The 15,783-nt window shown below is 38.7% G+C and overlaps 1 protein-coding gene and 1 long non-coding RNA gene across 2 annotated transcripts in view; one reads left to right on the forward strand and one right to left on the reverse strand.

Annotated features, from left to right (window-relative positions):
- Positions 1-9,574, reverse strand: part of kirrel3l (kirre like nephrin family adhesion molecule 3, like) — a 75,976-nt gene extending 66,402 nt beyond the window's left edge. The window contains exon 1 of the mRNA XM_056473765.1: positions 8,885-9,574. Within this exon, the coding sequence (XP_056329740.1) occupies positions 8,885-8,924 (40 nt within the window). The 5' untranslated portion in view covers positions 8,925-9,574. The remainder of the gene's footprint in view (positions 1-8,884) is intronic.
- A 1,895-nt stretch (positions 9,575-11,469) lies between these two features.
- Positions 11,470-15,783, forward strand: part of LOC130242106 (uncharacterized) — a 207,746-nt gene continuing 203,432 nt past the window's right edge. Inside the window, exon 1 of the long non-coding RNA XR_008838938.1 lies at positions 11,470-11,577. This is a non-coding gene — a long non-coding RNA (uncharacterized LOC130242106). The remainder of the gene's footprint in view (positions 11,578-15,783) is intronic.

The following is a 15,783-nucleotide window of genomic DNA, read 5'->3' on the forward strand; positions in this document are numbered from 1 at the left end:
CTACCAGAATTTCATTCATTTTTCTTTGGCTTAGTCCTTTATTTATCAAGGGTCGCCACAGAGGAATGAACCACCAACTATTCCAGCAAATGTTTTACACAACCGATGCCCTTCCAGCAGCAACCCCTTACTGGCAAAGCTACCAGAATGTATCAAAATATAATCTTTTACGTTCAAATGAGTAAATAAAGGCAAGCGTCTTCATTTTTGGGTGAACTATCCCTTTAAGAACATGCTTTTACAACCCTGTAATGATGCCTAATGATCTAGAACATATTTAAGCGAGCCTTAGACACATCTACCAAATATTTAATGATTGTAATAATTATTTCAGTGGAATGAGAAATGAGCATTTCATCGCCATATTATAGAGAGTAAAAATGCATAATCTCCTCTGCCTTTAAAAACCAAACTGCTCAAGACATCTTAGAACACACTTATGTGTTGCACAAGTGCTAAATTTAAAGGGATAGTTCACCCAAAAATGAAAGGATTTCCTCATTTACTTTCTTCACTAGTTCCAAACCTATTTGAGTTACTTTCTTCTGCCGAACACAAGATATTTTCTCCTGTAAACATTGACTTCTATAGTATTTGCTCTTTCTAGAATGGATGTCAATGTTACAGCTTTCTTCTTCTTCTAAAAAAAAATAGAAATATATATATATATATATATATATATATATATATATATATATATATATATATATATATATATATATATATATATACACTCACTGGCCAGTTTATTAGGTATACCTGTCCAACTGCTTGTAAACGCAACATTCTAATCAGCCAATCACATGGCAGCAACCCAATGCATTTAGACATGTAGACATGGTCAAGACGATCTGCTGCCGTTGAAACCAAGCATAGGAATTTAAGTGACTTTGAACATGGCATGGTTGTTGGTGACGGATGGGCTTGTCTGAGTATTTCAGAAACTGCTAATCTACTGGGATTTTCACGCACAACCATCTTTAGGGTTTACAGAGAATGGTCTGAAAAAGAGAAAATATGCTGATAGAAATAGAAAGGCAACAGTAACTCAAATAACTACTCATTACAAGTGAGGTCTGCAGAAGAGCATCTCTGAAGGCCCAGCACTTCAAACCTTGAGGCAGATGGGCTACAGCAGCAGAAGACCACACCGGGTGCCACTTCTGTCAGCTAAGAACAGGAAACTGAGGCTATAATTTACAAAGGCTCATCAAAAATGGACAATAGAAGAATGGAAAAACATTGGATGGTCTGATGAGTCTCAAACATTCGGATGGTAGGGTCAGAATTTGGTATCAACAACATGAAAGTATGGATCCATCCTGCCTTGTATCAACGGTTCAGGCTGGTGGTGGTGGTGTAATGGTGTGGGGATATTTTCTTGGCACACTTTGGGCCCATTAGTACCAATTGAGCATCGTGTCAATGCCACGGCTTACTTGAGTATTGTTGCTGAGCCATCAGAATATGCCAACTTCCAGCAGGATAACGCGCCATGCAATAAAGTGTGAATCATCAGTAAGGTGTACCTAATAAAGTGGCCGGTGAGTGTATATCATTTTTAGGCTAACTATCGCCATCCACTTTCACCTTATACTATTATAAAAAAGCTAAATATTCAATCATCAACCTTGCTGATTCTCATCATCAACCCTACAGAGCGGGAAAGCAAGAAATAATGTGAACAACTGTGAGTAGGATACAAACTGCTCAAATAAAATGACTAAAATAATAATGCACAAAGGGATAGTCGGTTATGTGTTTCTTTTGCTCTTTACGAGGGAAAAGCACTAAGGAGGAAGGAAGCAGTGGGCGAAAGTCTTATGATCTTAACATGCTTCCTTTGAACGCTGCCTTATGGGACTTGCCAACACCATGCCAAAGGTTTCAAAAAAAGAGCACAGTGTTGGAGATTACTTGGAATACCGATGGCACAGTGCAGCGGAATTCCACCGGGAAAACCGAGGGACATTCCGAGAAAGCAAATTATGGCTGGGAGAAAGAAGCAGCGGAGCTTTTGTAAGGGCATGCACATGAATATCTGGCACTAGGGGCCCGTCTCTTCAAGACTCTGTCATGTTTCTGCTTCAATCCAGACTCTTTGCTACTAGTTCTGAGCCTTCGTCTTGTCAGACACTCTGAAACTGTGTGTGCTTGTGTGTCTGTGCGTGCGCTTGTTTATGTGATTTATGAGGACACAGATTTGTATAGTGACATAGGTATAACCTTGGCATTACAATGCTGAAGTGGTTTATGAGTCATTGTGTCATCGTTATTTTAAATAGTTTGAAGTCCTACTTAACTTTTTTTTCAGATACAATATTTATTTCATGTGAGGGTTGGGTTTAAGGGTAGGGTAACACCGGATAATAATCATTTTAGTATAAAAGTATAAAATTTGTTATGCATATGGAGAGAATTACATGGGTATGACCTTTTACAATGTAGAAGTGGTTTGTGAGGACATGCCTTGTGTCTTTGGTTTTTTAGATGGTTTAAAATCATACTAAACAGGGTTTTTCAAATCAAATATTACACAGGTTTCATGTGAGGGTTGGGTTTAGGGGTAGGGTAAGCCAATTTAATAAGTGTTTTTTTACAGTATAAAATGCACTCACCGGCCACTTTATTAGGTACACCTTACTAGTACCAAGTTAGACCCAATTTTGGCTTCAGAACTGCCTTAATCCTTCGTGGCATAGATTCAACAAGGCACTGGAAATATTCCTCAGAGATTTTGGTCCATTTTAACATGAGAGCATCACGCAGTTGCTGCAGATTAGTCTACTGCACATCCATGATGCGAATCTCCTGTACCACCGCATCCCAAAGGAGCTCTATTGGATTGAGGTCTGGTGACTGTGGAAGCCATTTGTTTACAGTGAACTCACTGTGATGTTCAAGAAACCAGTTTGAGATGATTTGCGCTTTATGCCATAGCGCGCTATCATGAAGCATTGACTCTTCTGCATACCTCGGTTGTAACGAGTGGTTATTTGAGTTACTGTTGTCTTTCTATAAGCTGGAACCAGTCTGGCCATTCTCCTCTGACCTCTGGCATCAACAAGGCATTTGAAGGCCACAGAACTGCCGCTCACTGGATATTTTCTCTTTTTCGGACCATTCTCTGTAAACCCTAGAGATGGTTGTGCAATTTCAGATCAGCAGTTTCTTAAATACTCAGACCAGCCCGTCTGGCACCAATAACCATGCCACGTTCAAAGTCACTTAAATCCCTTTTTTTTTCCTCATTCAGATGCTCAGTTTGAACTGCAGCAGATCGTCTTGACCATGTCTACATGCCTAAATGCGTTGAGTTGTTGCCATGTGATTGGCTGATTAGAAATTTTGCATCAACGAGTGTGCCTAATAAAGTGGCCAGTGATTGTACACTACGCATATGGGGAGTCCTCATGAATAACAAAACCCAACTTGTGGATGTACTCCTTTTGTTTTTTACGAGGACAAATTTGTATAATGACATGAGTATGACCTATGTATTAAAATGTTGATTTAGTGGTTTACGAGGACATGTTTTGTGTCCTCCTAATTCAGAATACTTTTTTATGATGTTCAAAATTTGCCACTGGTTGGGTTTAAGGCTAGGCAAAGGAAATATAATAAGCAATTTTACATTAAAAACAACATTATGCCTGCAAGCAAAACAATAGTTTGCTGCTTGTTCAAACTACTTAATTAAATGAGCCAATAAAACACAATTCTTGAGTTTTTGGGAGGACAGATCAATTGTTTTGTTCAATCAACTTGAAATTGTAAAAACCATTAAGGTAACTTAATTAACTTGAGTTGGGGTGACATGAAGGATTGAATGGAACCCAGCATTTTACAGTGTATGGACAGTCCTCATAAACTGCCAAAAAGTGTGTGTGTGTGTGTGTGTTGGGTGATGGGGGTGGGGGGTGAAGGAAAGACATACAAACAGAAAAGACAAACAAGAGAGAGACCTAGAGATAAAAGAGACGTGTGTTTGCACTTACATGAGTGTGTATAAGTCTGGGTGAGTGTGTAAGGAAGCATGTGTGTTTGTGTGCACCGGGACAATCCTTCTTTCTCTGCGCTATCTATCCACGAGCCATTATTCAGAGAGGGAGCTGGTGAGTCAGATGTGAGCTGGTGGTGCTTTCTCAGAGTGTGGCGTGCTGCTTGTATAGATGTCAGGTGAGATGAGTGGTTCAGGCCGTCCGGGAGCCTCTCTGCTCCTCCCAAAGCAGCTGCCACCAGTCTGTCAAAGAATTGCTCGGCTACATCCTATTCTTCCCTCTCCCCCCTCCTTCTGTTTTACTTAACACACCCACTTAATGATGACAAAAACATCCAGAGTGCTGCAAGGGTCATATTTTACCCCCCTAAACAAGACAGAAACTCAACAAAGTAGCTGTAACTAATAGCTGTTAAAGGGAAATACTTTGAGAAAGCTCTGATTTGTACAAAAATGTAATCAAATGTTGAGTTATTCTTGTTTAAAAGGATAGTTCACTCAAAATGTTAAATTTACTCACTATTTACTCATCCTCAAGTGGTTTTAGTCTAGAAATGTGTTTTGAAGAAAGCTAGAAACCTGTAACCATTGACTTCTATGGTATGAAAAACAAATACCATGGAAGGCAATGGTTACTGGTTCCATTCCTTCTCCTGTTGAATACTAACAAAGATATTTTGACGAGAGCTGTAAACCAGTAACCATTGACTTCCCTGGTACGAATAGCAAGTATTATGGAAGTCAATAGTTACTGGTTTCAAACCTTCATGTGTTTCTTTCTCCTGAATTCTAACAATTTTTTTTAAGAAAGCTGTAAACCAGTAACCATTGCCTTCCATGGTAGGAAAAGCAAGTACTATGGAAATGAATGGTTACCGTGTTCCAAACCTTCATGTGTTTCTTTTTCCTATTGAATGCTAATAAAGATGTTATGAGACTTCTATGGTACGAAAAGCAAGTACTATGGAAGTCAATGGTTACCGGTTCCAAACCTTCATGTGTTTCTTTCTCCTGTTGAATACTAACAAAGATATTTTGAAGAAAGCTGGAAACCAGTAACCATTGACTTCTCTGGTACGAAAAGCAAGTATTATGGAAGTCAATAGTTACTGGTTTCAAACCTTCATGTGTTTCTTTCTCCTGTTGAATACTAACAAAGATATTTTGAAGAAAGTTGGAAACCTGTAACCATTGACTTCCATGGTATGAAAAGCAAGTACTTTGGTAGTCAATAGTTACTGGTTCCAAACCTTCATGTGTTTCTTTCTCCTGTTGAATGCTAATAAAGATATTTTCAAGGAAACCTGTTACCATTGACTTCTATGGTACAAAAAGCAATTAATATGGAAGTCAATGGTGACTGGTTTCAAACCTTCGTGTGTTTCTTTCTACTGTTGAATACTAACAGATATTTTGAAGAAAGCTGGAAACCTGTTACCACTGACTTCTATGGTGTGAAAAACAAATACCATGGAAGTCAATGGTTACCGGTTTCTATCTTTGATCAAAACATCTTCTTTTGTGTTTAACAGAAGAAAGAAACTCGAAAGTGAATGATGACAGAATTTTCATTTTTGGGTGAACTATCCTTTTAACTGGTGCATAATCAAATTTTATGCTGTGTGTGGTGATTATTATAAATTTACAGCCTATTAGTGAACCAGGTAGGCATTTTATTAACATTTCCGTCTAATTCATATATTCCCTCTAAGTTTGTGTTGGTGGGCATTTAGATTCAACATTTAAATTTAATTACCGCCTCCATCCGTGTCAATACGGCGGCCTCATTTATCAAAGAGACAGACAGAAAGCGCAGCTTAACCGCCAATAAACATTTGTTTTTAATTCGTTTACTGGAGTGCCGACCGAAAGCGCTTTGCCTCGCTTGCGGTTACGCCGTTAATTGGGAGAAGAAACACTTTTGGATCTGAGGGGGCCGGGGGATTTTGAAGCCTTTATCTCGAGCTGAATCAAAGCCGGCGTTAATAATACACCCGATGAATAAAATATTTGTTAAAAGGCGTGGAAACAACAGACACACTGTAAAAATAGGCCAGGCTTGAGGATGCTGGAGCTACTACTCTACAAACTGCCTCTTATTTTACAGTCAAGAATAGCGCCACCTGTGGTGTGAAATAATCAGTACAAAATCAAACACAGCTAACATCAAATAGCATACTTTAAAGAGAAGAAAGAGTTAGGAAGTTTTAAAAGTAATGCTACAGAAAACAAACCGGGTAGGCACAGACTTGTTTACTGCATATGATTCAAATTGCATGTTGTGGTGCTGTAAAGAAGTTCACATGCATATTCTACAGTGTCACACTTTAGGGAAGAGAACTGCTAAGAATGTAATATCTCAAGTTGTTTGTTTGTTAGGCTATATGTTTGGGGAAATGTACATTTTAGGGGAGAAATACTAATAGGCTATTAAGATAATGAGACGTACACTCAAAAATGACTTTTGTTGCTTGTTCAAACTACTTAATTAAAATAAGTTGGGGGAAACTACACTCAAAAAGAAAATGTTGCTTGTTCAAACTACTTATTTAAAAGGTGCTGAAACAACACAATTCTTGAGATTTCTTTGGGATAACTTAATTTTTTAATGTTTAAACCACTTAAATTTGTAAAAACTTTTAACTTAATCAATTTGTGTTGGGACAACGTGAATGAGTTGTGTAGAACCCTGCATTTTTCACAGTGTATTTTTTTTGTGTGTGTGTGTGTGTGTGTGGGGGGGGGGGGGGGGGGGGGTAACTATTTTGTAAACTAATTTGTAAAAACTAGTAAACTATTAGTTACTATTCAGTTAATATAATCAATTGTTGTTGGGACACTATGAAGGAATTATGTGGAACCCAGCATTCTTTAATAATACCAGGCTAAAAAAATAAAATTTAATAAGTTTTACAAATCATATTTACATCTTTATCTTACATTATAAGCTACACAGACCAAAGAACACAACAATTCTTGTGTTGATTCGAATAAAACGCGACCATTTCAATGTGGTGATTTCATTATCATGAACATTTACTGCTTGTGGTCAAACTTTTAGTAACTGTAAAATGAGGGAATTCTCATATATCTCAACGTTAAAACAACAATCACAGCATTATTTATCAACGTGGACCTTTTTGGATTCTCGGAAGCTAAGGAAACGAAAAATGTAAGACCATTGTTATTGTTTACATCCCTAAAAATAGTGTAGCCTATATACACATTTACCTGTCTCATTCAGTATCCGAAACCGTTTAATTGCGTTCACTATGAAGATTCGGCTCATGGGAGTCATTTGTTCGGAAATCGAACAACATTGGTCACGGTGTGTTTTTAATTCACAAAAAAGAACCGACTCATTAGAGTCATATTCGTTATTTGAACTCTACCGCTCGCGATTCACTAAAACGAACCTGTTCATAACAAATCATTCAGTCGGGAATCGGATTACAGCAGTCTCCCTTTGTTTATGACTCACTATAAAGAACCTATTCACGAGAGTCATTTCATCAGTCTTGCTGCACTCTCCGCGTAACCAGAGTGGCGTTCCGTACACATCATCAGCCTACGTTCGAAGTGTTCCTTTAATGTAAGAAACCCCGTTAGAACGCATTCTACTGGGTAATTTTTGAAAGAGTGTCTCCCGTTCTCCGTTTCTCCGCAGCGCTGCCACTCCATCAGAGACAAAGAGGCTGAGTGCAGCAAGCGATCGCCAGTTCATTCACACTCACAGCAGATCAGGCTTGCGAGAGATGCCCGCGGCCACTACCACATAAAGTACAAAATAATGAATAAATCAACACTGCGACGAGCATAATCCTTCAGATCGCGCGCATTCCCGACTCCCATTAGACTGTGTAGAGAAATGTCGCACCTCTGCCCAGCACCATTTATATTTATTTAATGCTGTTCAATTATTCTGTTTGAGAGAGGAGAGGAGATGGTGACTTCCTGATGGGGTTTGCTGTGAAATTATTAAGAGGTGTTTCTTCTGTTTTGGGGACTGTGATCAGCACATCTTTAATGCATCAGCCCTCTATGGCTTTTAGCACACTTTCAAACCCTTATCACTTTATCATGGTCACACCTGGTTCCTTCTTCAACTTTTCTCCAAGTCTGCTGTCTAGACGATCCCATTAAATGGGGCACTGAGTAACTCAAATCAACATGTCATTCATGTACAGTATACCCTCGGGTCTAGTATAAACACACAGGTATGCATTAGTCAGAATTGCACCCACTTGTTCCATACTGAATAATGCTTACAAAAAGTTTCCAAAACACATTCATTAGATCCATCACACATACACAAACAGCATATTAAGATGAATATGCCAATATCTGAGTGTTCACATCAATATAGTATGACACAATATACAGTATGACACATTATAATACATAACTATACGCAGCACTTATAAAGCTATGGCGTTAGCATGTTTTGGACATGTAGTAGCCTAATTAGTGTCATACAAATCCATACATTTCAGTAATATACTGTGTACAATATAATGGCATCAGTGTATTATCATGACACTGCCACAGTACTTCTGCACGGGTGCAGAGAGCTGTAGATCAACAACCGCAGCATTATGCTGGAGAACACGCCTGTACTGAACAAGTTTAATTTCCAAATTAGCCTTGTTCGCATTTGGCGCAGTGCCACTCGCCCAGTGTATCGCCAGGGTCTCACTAGAACCTCATATGTCACCAAACGCACCTCCGACACACCTAAAAACCACTGCGTTAACTTCAGAACCGGGCGCGCTGCCGCTGAATGTGAAGGTAATCGCGTTATGATTAGGTTGACGCAGCGCTCAGCATTACACAAACATCCGATTTCAGCTTTAGACTAGTTGCTTAACTAAAAGATTGTCTTACCTGTTCCTAAAAGGCACAATGCGATGTAAAACGCTAACATGTTTCCGGAGTCTTCAACACTTGTCCTGCTGTCCAGACTGAAAGTGCGCACGAAAGCTCCGACCGGACTAAACGTAGAAGGGTGTTTTTTTGCTGGTCCTCGCCCACCTCTTGATTGAATAAGGTAAAAAATGTGAAAGAAAAGCAAAAGTGATTATGTCAGCAGCATGTCTGAGAGCTGAAAGTCTCTACTGCCATCCGAACACAGTCCGATCATCAATGCTGGCTGTCTGTTTAAAGTTCAGAACTTTCTTGCGATCGTCCTCCTTGTCTTGAATTAATATCTCCTCGCTCGATTTTGTTCAAATTAAGTTGCTTTAATGCATCAATCCAAGTGCACGGAGTAAATCCTGCGACTGAAAACAAAATTCTCCGTTTCTCCCGATCTGCGGGGCTCCGCGCTCCTGTGCAACTGAGCGCGTTTCAGCACCACAAGCTCTACAGCGCATATAAACGCCTCCTCTTGCGCACAGCTTCCTCAGCACTGCTGTCTGTCTCTCTCCGCGAGCTCACTCTCCTGTTATGCAGCGGCAGGGGCGAGGATACGATCCGCACTGACTGTCGTATAGGCTACTACTGGCTGACTGGATGCTGGCACGATGAATAGCGCAGGCGCTTTTTCTTTGCCTGGGGACCATCGAGTTTGAGAATGAAGTAATTCTCAGTCCTCAGGGACAACCGTTGGCCTACGCCCCCGGGTCCTGCGATTGGTTAAGGGTTTAAACTATAGGGGGGTGACTAACATGGGGGTGTTTGGTTCTTAAACAACAGGGGGTGCTTGGTTATGCGCGCCTCTGAATGAATAAACTGCTGGGGGAAAGTAAACAGGTGTGTCCTGGAGCAAACAGAGTTTACGGAGCAGATGATCCTAATGGAGTTTCCTTAAATAAAGACTCAATATGCATCTTCTGTGATTCGGTGTGACGTAGGCTATTTATCTGGTCAGTTGTTGTTGTTGTTGTTTATATCTTTATTTGTGGATGGATATCTGTGCCCGAAAAGTTGACAAAGCAAAAAATAAATAAATTAATTAATTAAAATAATAAACAGTAATTAAATTAATAAAGATAATAACAATTGCAGCTTTTTGCAGCTGTGTAAAACATATGCTGTGTAAAACATATGCTGAATAAGTTGGCGGTTCATTCCGCTGTGGCGACCCCTGATGATTAAAGGGACTAAGCTGAAAATAAATATGAATGCATAAATATTATTTTCAATATTTCCTAAAACTTACTTTGATTATTTGCCTATTTATTTTGAACGGATATTAAAATAAATCCATTTTCATTATCAAAAGTTAAAGATGATAAACATCCTTATTGGATGGTTTCAAAAAACAAAACCCTTTTTGTAGAATGTCACATGCTGTTTGATAGTGGTTGTAAACTGCTGAGATCAGCAGCGAATATCCAAATAAACTTCCAGAGAGAGCGAGAGAGAGCGAGAAAACCTCTTTGACATGTCAATATAAACTCCTAATAAAATAAACAGATGAAAAATCATCCTGCAAGTGCTTCACCTGAATGCTAAGTAACGCCTAATTTAATCTAGGCCTCATGGTATTTGATATTGTAATATATTTATAATAATAGCCCACCATTCACTCGCTTATTTATATTTTATCAGCGTTTTCATCATCTTTTTTTCAATTAATGTATGAATGACATATTCAAAATAATGCCAAAGGTGTACATAAAAATATGAAAAGCATAATAGAGTTATATAAAAGTACAAAGACTCAATAGATTACAAAATAAAATAACAAATGGAAATAGAAAAAATATATTACAAATAATGCTAGCCCGAGGCATCACAGTGGCGCAGTGAGTAGTATGATCGCCTCACAGCAGGAAAGTTGCTGGTTCGAGCCCAGACTGGGTGAGTTGACATTTCTGTGTGGAGTTTGTATGTTCTCCCTGTGTTGGCATGGGCTTCCTCCAGGTGCTCTGGTTTCCCTCACAGTCCAAAGACATGCGCTTGATTGAATAAGCTAAATTGGCCATAGTGTATGTGTGTGAAGATGTATAGGTGTTTTCCAGTGTTGGGTTGTGGCTGGAAGGGCATCCGCTGTGTAAAACATGCTGGATAAGTTGGTGGTTCATTCCACTGTGGCGACCCCTGGATAATAAAGGGACTAAGCCGAAAAGAAAATGAACGAATGAATAATGCTAGGCATTGCAATTGTTTGTTTGTTTGTCCTTCAACCGTGGTACTATCTACGTCCAATAGGGTGTATGCAGAAGGACTTTTAATTTTTAGTAACCCAGTTAAAGCACTTCCGGTGAGCTGTATGCTATTACAAAATCGCAGTGTTTAAGGTCTGTTTTCTTTAAAAATCAATTATTGACACTGCTTAATTGATATACGATATAAAATTAGTCTCAGAATGTACAAGAAAAACTGTATTGGGTTTTATATTTCCGCGCCGTTTTATTTATATATTAAATTAATTTTACTCCAGTAGGTTCAATGGAGTTTCTGCTAGCTTGCTGATCCTGACGGCGCATGCGTGTACATAACGCAGGCCTAGAGATGGCGACGAAGTTGTTGATATTTTGTTATTGTTCCAGAACGCGTCATGTAGCTCCGGAAGTATAATTACCTTGGTCATCTGCTGATTTGGGATTAAACCGGATTCCCACGTGGAAAAGGTAAGATGAGGTGTTTTTTTTTTACTACTTTCATGCTACATAAATTCAGCTAACGTTACGGAAATGAATCTGAACGCCCAGATTGCACGCCAACATGTTCGTCATGGTTAAGGAAGCACTTTTTAGCATCCCCTCTTTGTGTTTTCTCACCAAAAAATACGCTGGAAACTTTTATGCATCGTGTCAAAGAGGCGAGGACTATAAAACCGCGCTGACGGTTGTGGTCTCCACCCCGTTAAGATTTATTGCAGGTGAGGGGATCAAATGTGAGACTGCCGTTCACAGACACATGCTGATGAGAGAAACAGCTTGCTGGAGGCGCAGATGATGGGATTCCTGCGAGTTGAAAGAGACGAGGTTGAGTAAAGGGGCTATAGATGATCTGCAAACAACGGGGTCTCACACCTGCTGTGAGTGTCGAGTAAACATCAACAACCACCGCGTTAAGTTTACCAAGTTTTGACAGGGTGTGAGCCAGACCTGTAAATTAACATCTACATTCGTTGTTTGAACGAAGCCACGAGTGATGTGTCGTCTTAGATTGGGGCAAAGTTGTTGCACATTCGGACTTTCTCCATAATAGTATAAATCCAGGCATGGATTCTTTGCTAAATTTAAATAGGGAAATCATATTAACAGATAATGATTATCAAAGTACAACATTGTTCACAGTTAATCAAATAGTGCTAATGTTGTCTTGAAATCACACTTGCAATTCCAGACTAAATATTCAAAGTAGTGTGATAAACTATATAGGGATCATGTCACAAGTTGTCTAAGTGAATATGCAAATATAAAATTAACTTTACCTCAATTCTTCTTAGTGAGCGTCTCACTGTAATGTACAGTAATTTATTTTGTAACCTCACTTTGAGGGTGCTATAACCCACAGAGGGCTTGTGAACACTTAAATAATTCATGTAGTTATAAGTGGGGGTTTTAGACTGTGGATTTGTTAATAATTAATACAGTTTGATATTTACTAAACTGTTCTGTTAGGGGCAGAAGACAGTTAAGACGTCATTTGCATGGTAATTGTAAAGAAAGTCATAAATAAAGCATGAGGTGAAGTTCTATGGAAATGCGACTCCCTAGGAAATGAGAATATTTTAACAAAATATTATCTCAGACCCATTTGACCTGGGGTCAATTAGAAAAAGAAACGTCAGGCTGAAAATTACCATCGAAGCCTTTTCCCTTTCAGCTAATTTGCAAGGCTGATGCAAAGTTGAACTGAAACAAGTATATTGTTGTGAGATTGCGGTTTAATTTGACACAGCACTAAAAAGTCGATTCCGATCTCGCTCTGACAGACAACAAACACAGCTTCCTGGGCATTTGTCTTCAAGGCAAACTAAAATGGTGTCCCCTCTATGGAGAACTTATTTCTTGCTGACGTTGAACAAACTGTTATTGTGCTGTTGCACAAAGGTTAAAATGTCTCTTTGTCGATCCTAAAATGGTCTCTTCTACATCCCTTAAGTAAATATTGTATCACTTAAAGGTCAGCGTTTCTTCTAAATGCATAAATCAGAGCTGGTTTATGTCTATTTCATCCAAATGTCACAGAATGTATGCTATTCATAGTCTCAGGCATGTTATAATGTCAGTCTTGAGTTTCAAATGTCTCATTTTATCAACCAGTGTATGACTGCAGTGTAAATTAGGTGGTGATGTACAGGATTCAATAGCGTCTTTAAAGGCAGCATGAACTGAAACTGACTTTGCCATGAAAATGTCATTTGCTTTGTCCTCTTTTTGTGACACAACTCAACCCCTCAGAACTAAAACTGTACATGCAGTGCATCCGGAAAGTATTTATAGCGCTTCACTTTTTCCATATTTTTTAATGTTACAGCCTTATTCCAAAATGGATTAATTTCATTTATTTCCTCAAAATTCTACACACAATACACCATAATAACAATGTGAAAAAAAGATTTTTTATTTATTTATTAAAAATAAAAAACCTGAAAAATCACATGTACATAATATTCACAGGCTTTGCTCAATACTTTGTTGATGCACCTTTGGCAGCAATTACAGCCTCAAGTCTTTATAAATAAGATGCCACAAGCTTGGCACACCTGTCTTTGAGAATTTTGGCCCATTCCTCTTTGCAGTACCTCTCAAGCTCTATCAGGTTGGATGGGAAGCGACGGTGTACAGTCATTTTCAGATCTCTCCAGAGATGTTTAGTAGGATTTAGATCTGGGCTCTGGCTGGGCCACTCAAGGACAATCACAGAGTTGTGGTGAAGCCACTCCATTGATATTTTAGTGCTGTAGGTCATTGTCCTGCTGGAAGATGAACCGTCACCTCAGTTTGAGGTTAAGAGCAATCTGAAGCAGGTTTTCATTCAGGATGTCTCTGTACATTGTAACCTTTTTCATTGTAAGAATTTTAAGGAAATAAATTAATTTAATCCATTTTGGAATAAGGCTGTAACATAAATATATGTGATAAAAGTGAAGCGCTATGAATACTTTTAGGGTGCACTGTATATTAATTGCTACTGTGATTTTTCATTAGGTTTTGTCTATGTATTTTAAAATTAATTTATTTTAGAACTTTATTTTAGAACTGGCCTACATTTCACTCATTTTCTTTAGCGTCCCAACTTTTTAACTTTCAACTGGTATTATTTACATTCAATAGTATACTGAAATCTTTATTTTAGTGATGTGATTAAAATTGCGGTTTCAATATTAATTGTTTCTTTGGTGCACCGCCATGCAGATGCAGACAATTCGGTATCTATTTTAATAGATCATAACCGGTTATTATGTATTGACGTAATTTATTTAGCTTACTATGGCAAGGGAGGCGAACATGAGTAATTAATACGCTGCAACTACTTAAAAACGCGGAAACTGCACAATTCACTGCGTGTGTGTTTGCTGGACAGCCTTCCACTGACACTGAAGTTACAGCAGAAGCCCCCATTTCACTATATGGAGAAACAACATTGATGTGCAGCCGACAAATCTGCTGCTACTACGTGATGCTATCATGTCAATATGCACCAAAATCTCTGAGGAATAGTTCCAGTACCTTGTTGAATCTATGCCACAAAGGATTAAGGCAGTTCTGAAAGCAAAAGGGATTCCAACCCAGTACTAGTAAGTTGTACCTAATAAAGTGGCCAATAAGTAAATGTTCTAAAAGTTTTGCTTATAAAACATTAAATAAGAAATGTTTCCTGGGCAACTAGCTTGGAAATCTGAAGTTTCTATTCTCCTTTTAATATTTGCTTCACAAGGTGTTAATGTCTTGATTTTTAATGGTTTTGATTAACATCAGTTTCTGTCTGACTTCTCTTTCTCATAGAATGTTTCATTTCACTCATCACATCACATCTAAGAAATAAAAGGAGTTGCAAGTTCCAATTCTTGTTGACTTAAACTTTTCCTCCAGCTTGATTTCTACACCCCCCCCACCATACTTTTTACAGTGTGTGGCAAGCATATTATTTTCACCATTCATCATTAAAAACATCAGGCATCAGTTTAGACTTTAGTGCTGAGCAGTCGGCGGCGGTCAAAGTTCTCCTCCCTTTACATCAACCATATGGGGACATTACAGCAGCTCTTACTATAATTGTGTTATTGAGTACAGCCTTGATCTGTGTCAACCATAACTCTAAGTACTGCTACATGGCAATAATTCTCTCTGCCTTTACCTATGCCAGTCATCTCATTCATTCCACCTAATATTGCTTATACCATGCAATTGTTTGAGATCCATGCTAGTCCCGCTTCAAACACGAGTACTCTTTCTTGTTAAGTCATCTTTGTCCAACTATAACTGCAGATACCATCATGAAAAGAGCAGTCAACAGCACGTCCTTCATCTCAATATCAAGATACCATGGAGGCCCAATATTGAAAGCAGAGTTGGCTGAAATCAAAGTAGCTCAGGGGAAGTTCAGGAGGTATATGGTTGCGGATGGGTCAAGGGTATGGCCTTTTGGTGGGCCACTGGCTGCTGAAGAAGGCTGTGTTACGGAAACAGGAGCGTGATAAACGCCGCTTCATTCCATATGCCTTGCCTTTTATTGTTCGCTATGGTATTCTTAGTTTTTATCATCAGGTTTAAAGTTACAGAGAATATCAAGTGATTATGATATAGAGTCATTAATGAATGAATGCGTGTGCTGTTGAGATCTCATGACAATATGTATTTGTATCGTATTTGATTTAGCTG

The sequence above is a fragment of the Danio aesculapii genome, chromosome 15 (assembly GCF_903798145.1).
Source record: "Danio aesculapii chromosome 15, fDanAes4.1, whole genome shotgun sequence".
NCBI classification, from domain to species: Eukaryota; Metazoa; Chordata; class Actinopteri; order Cypriniformes; family Danionidae; genus Danio; species Danio aesculapii.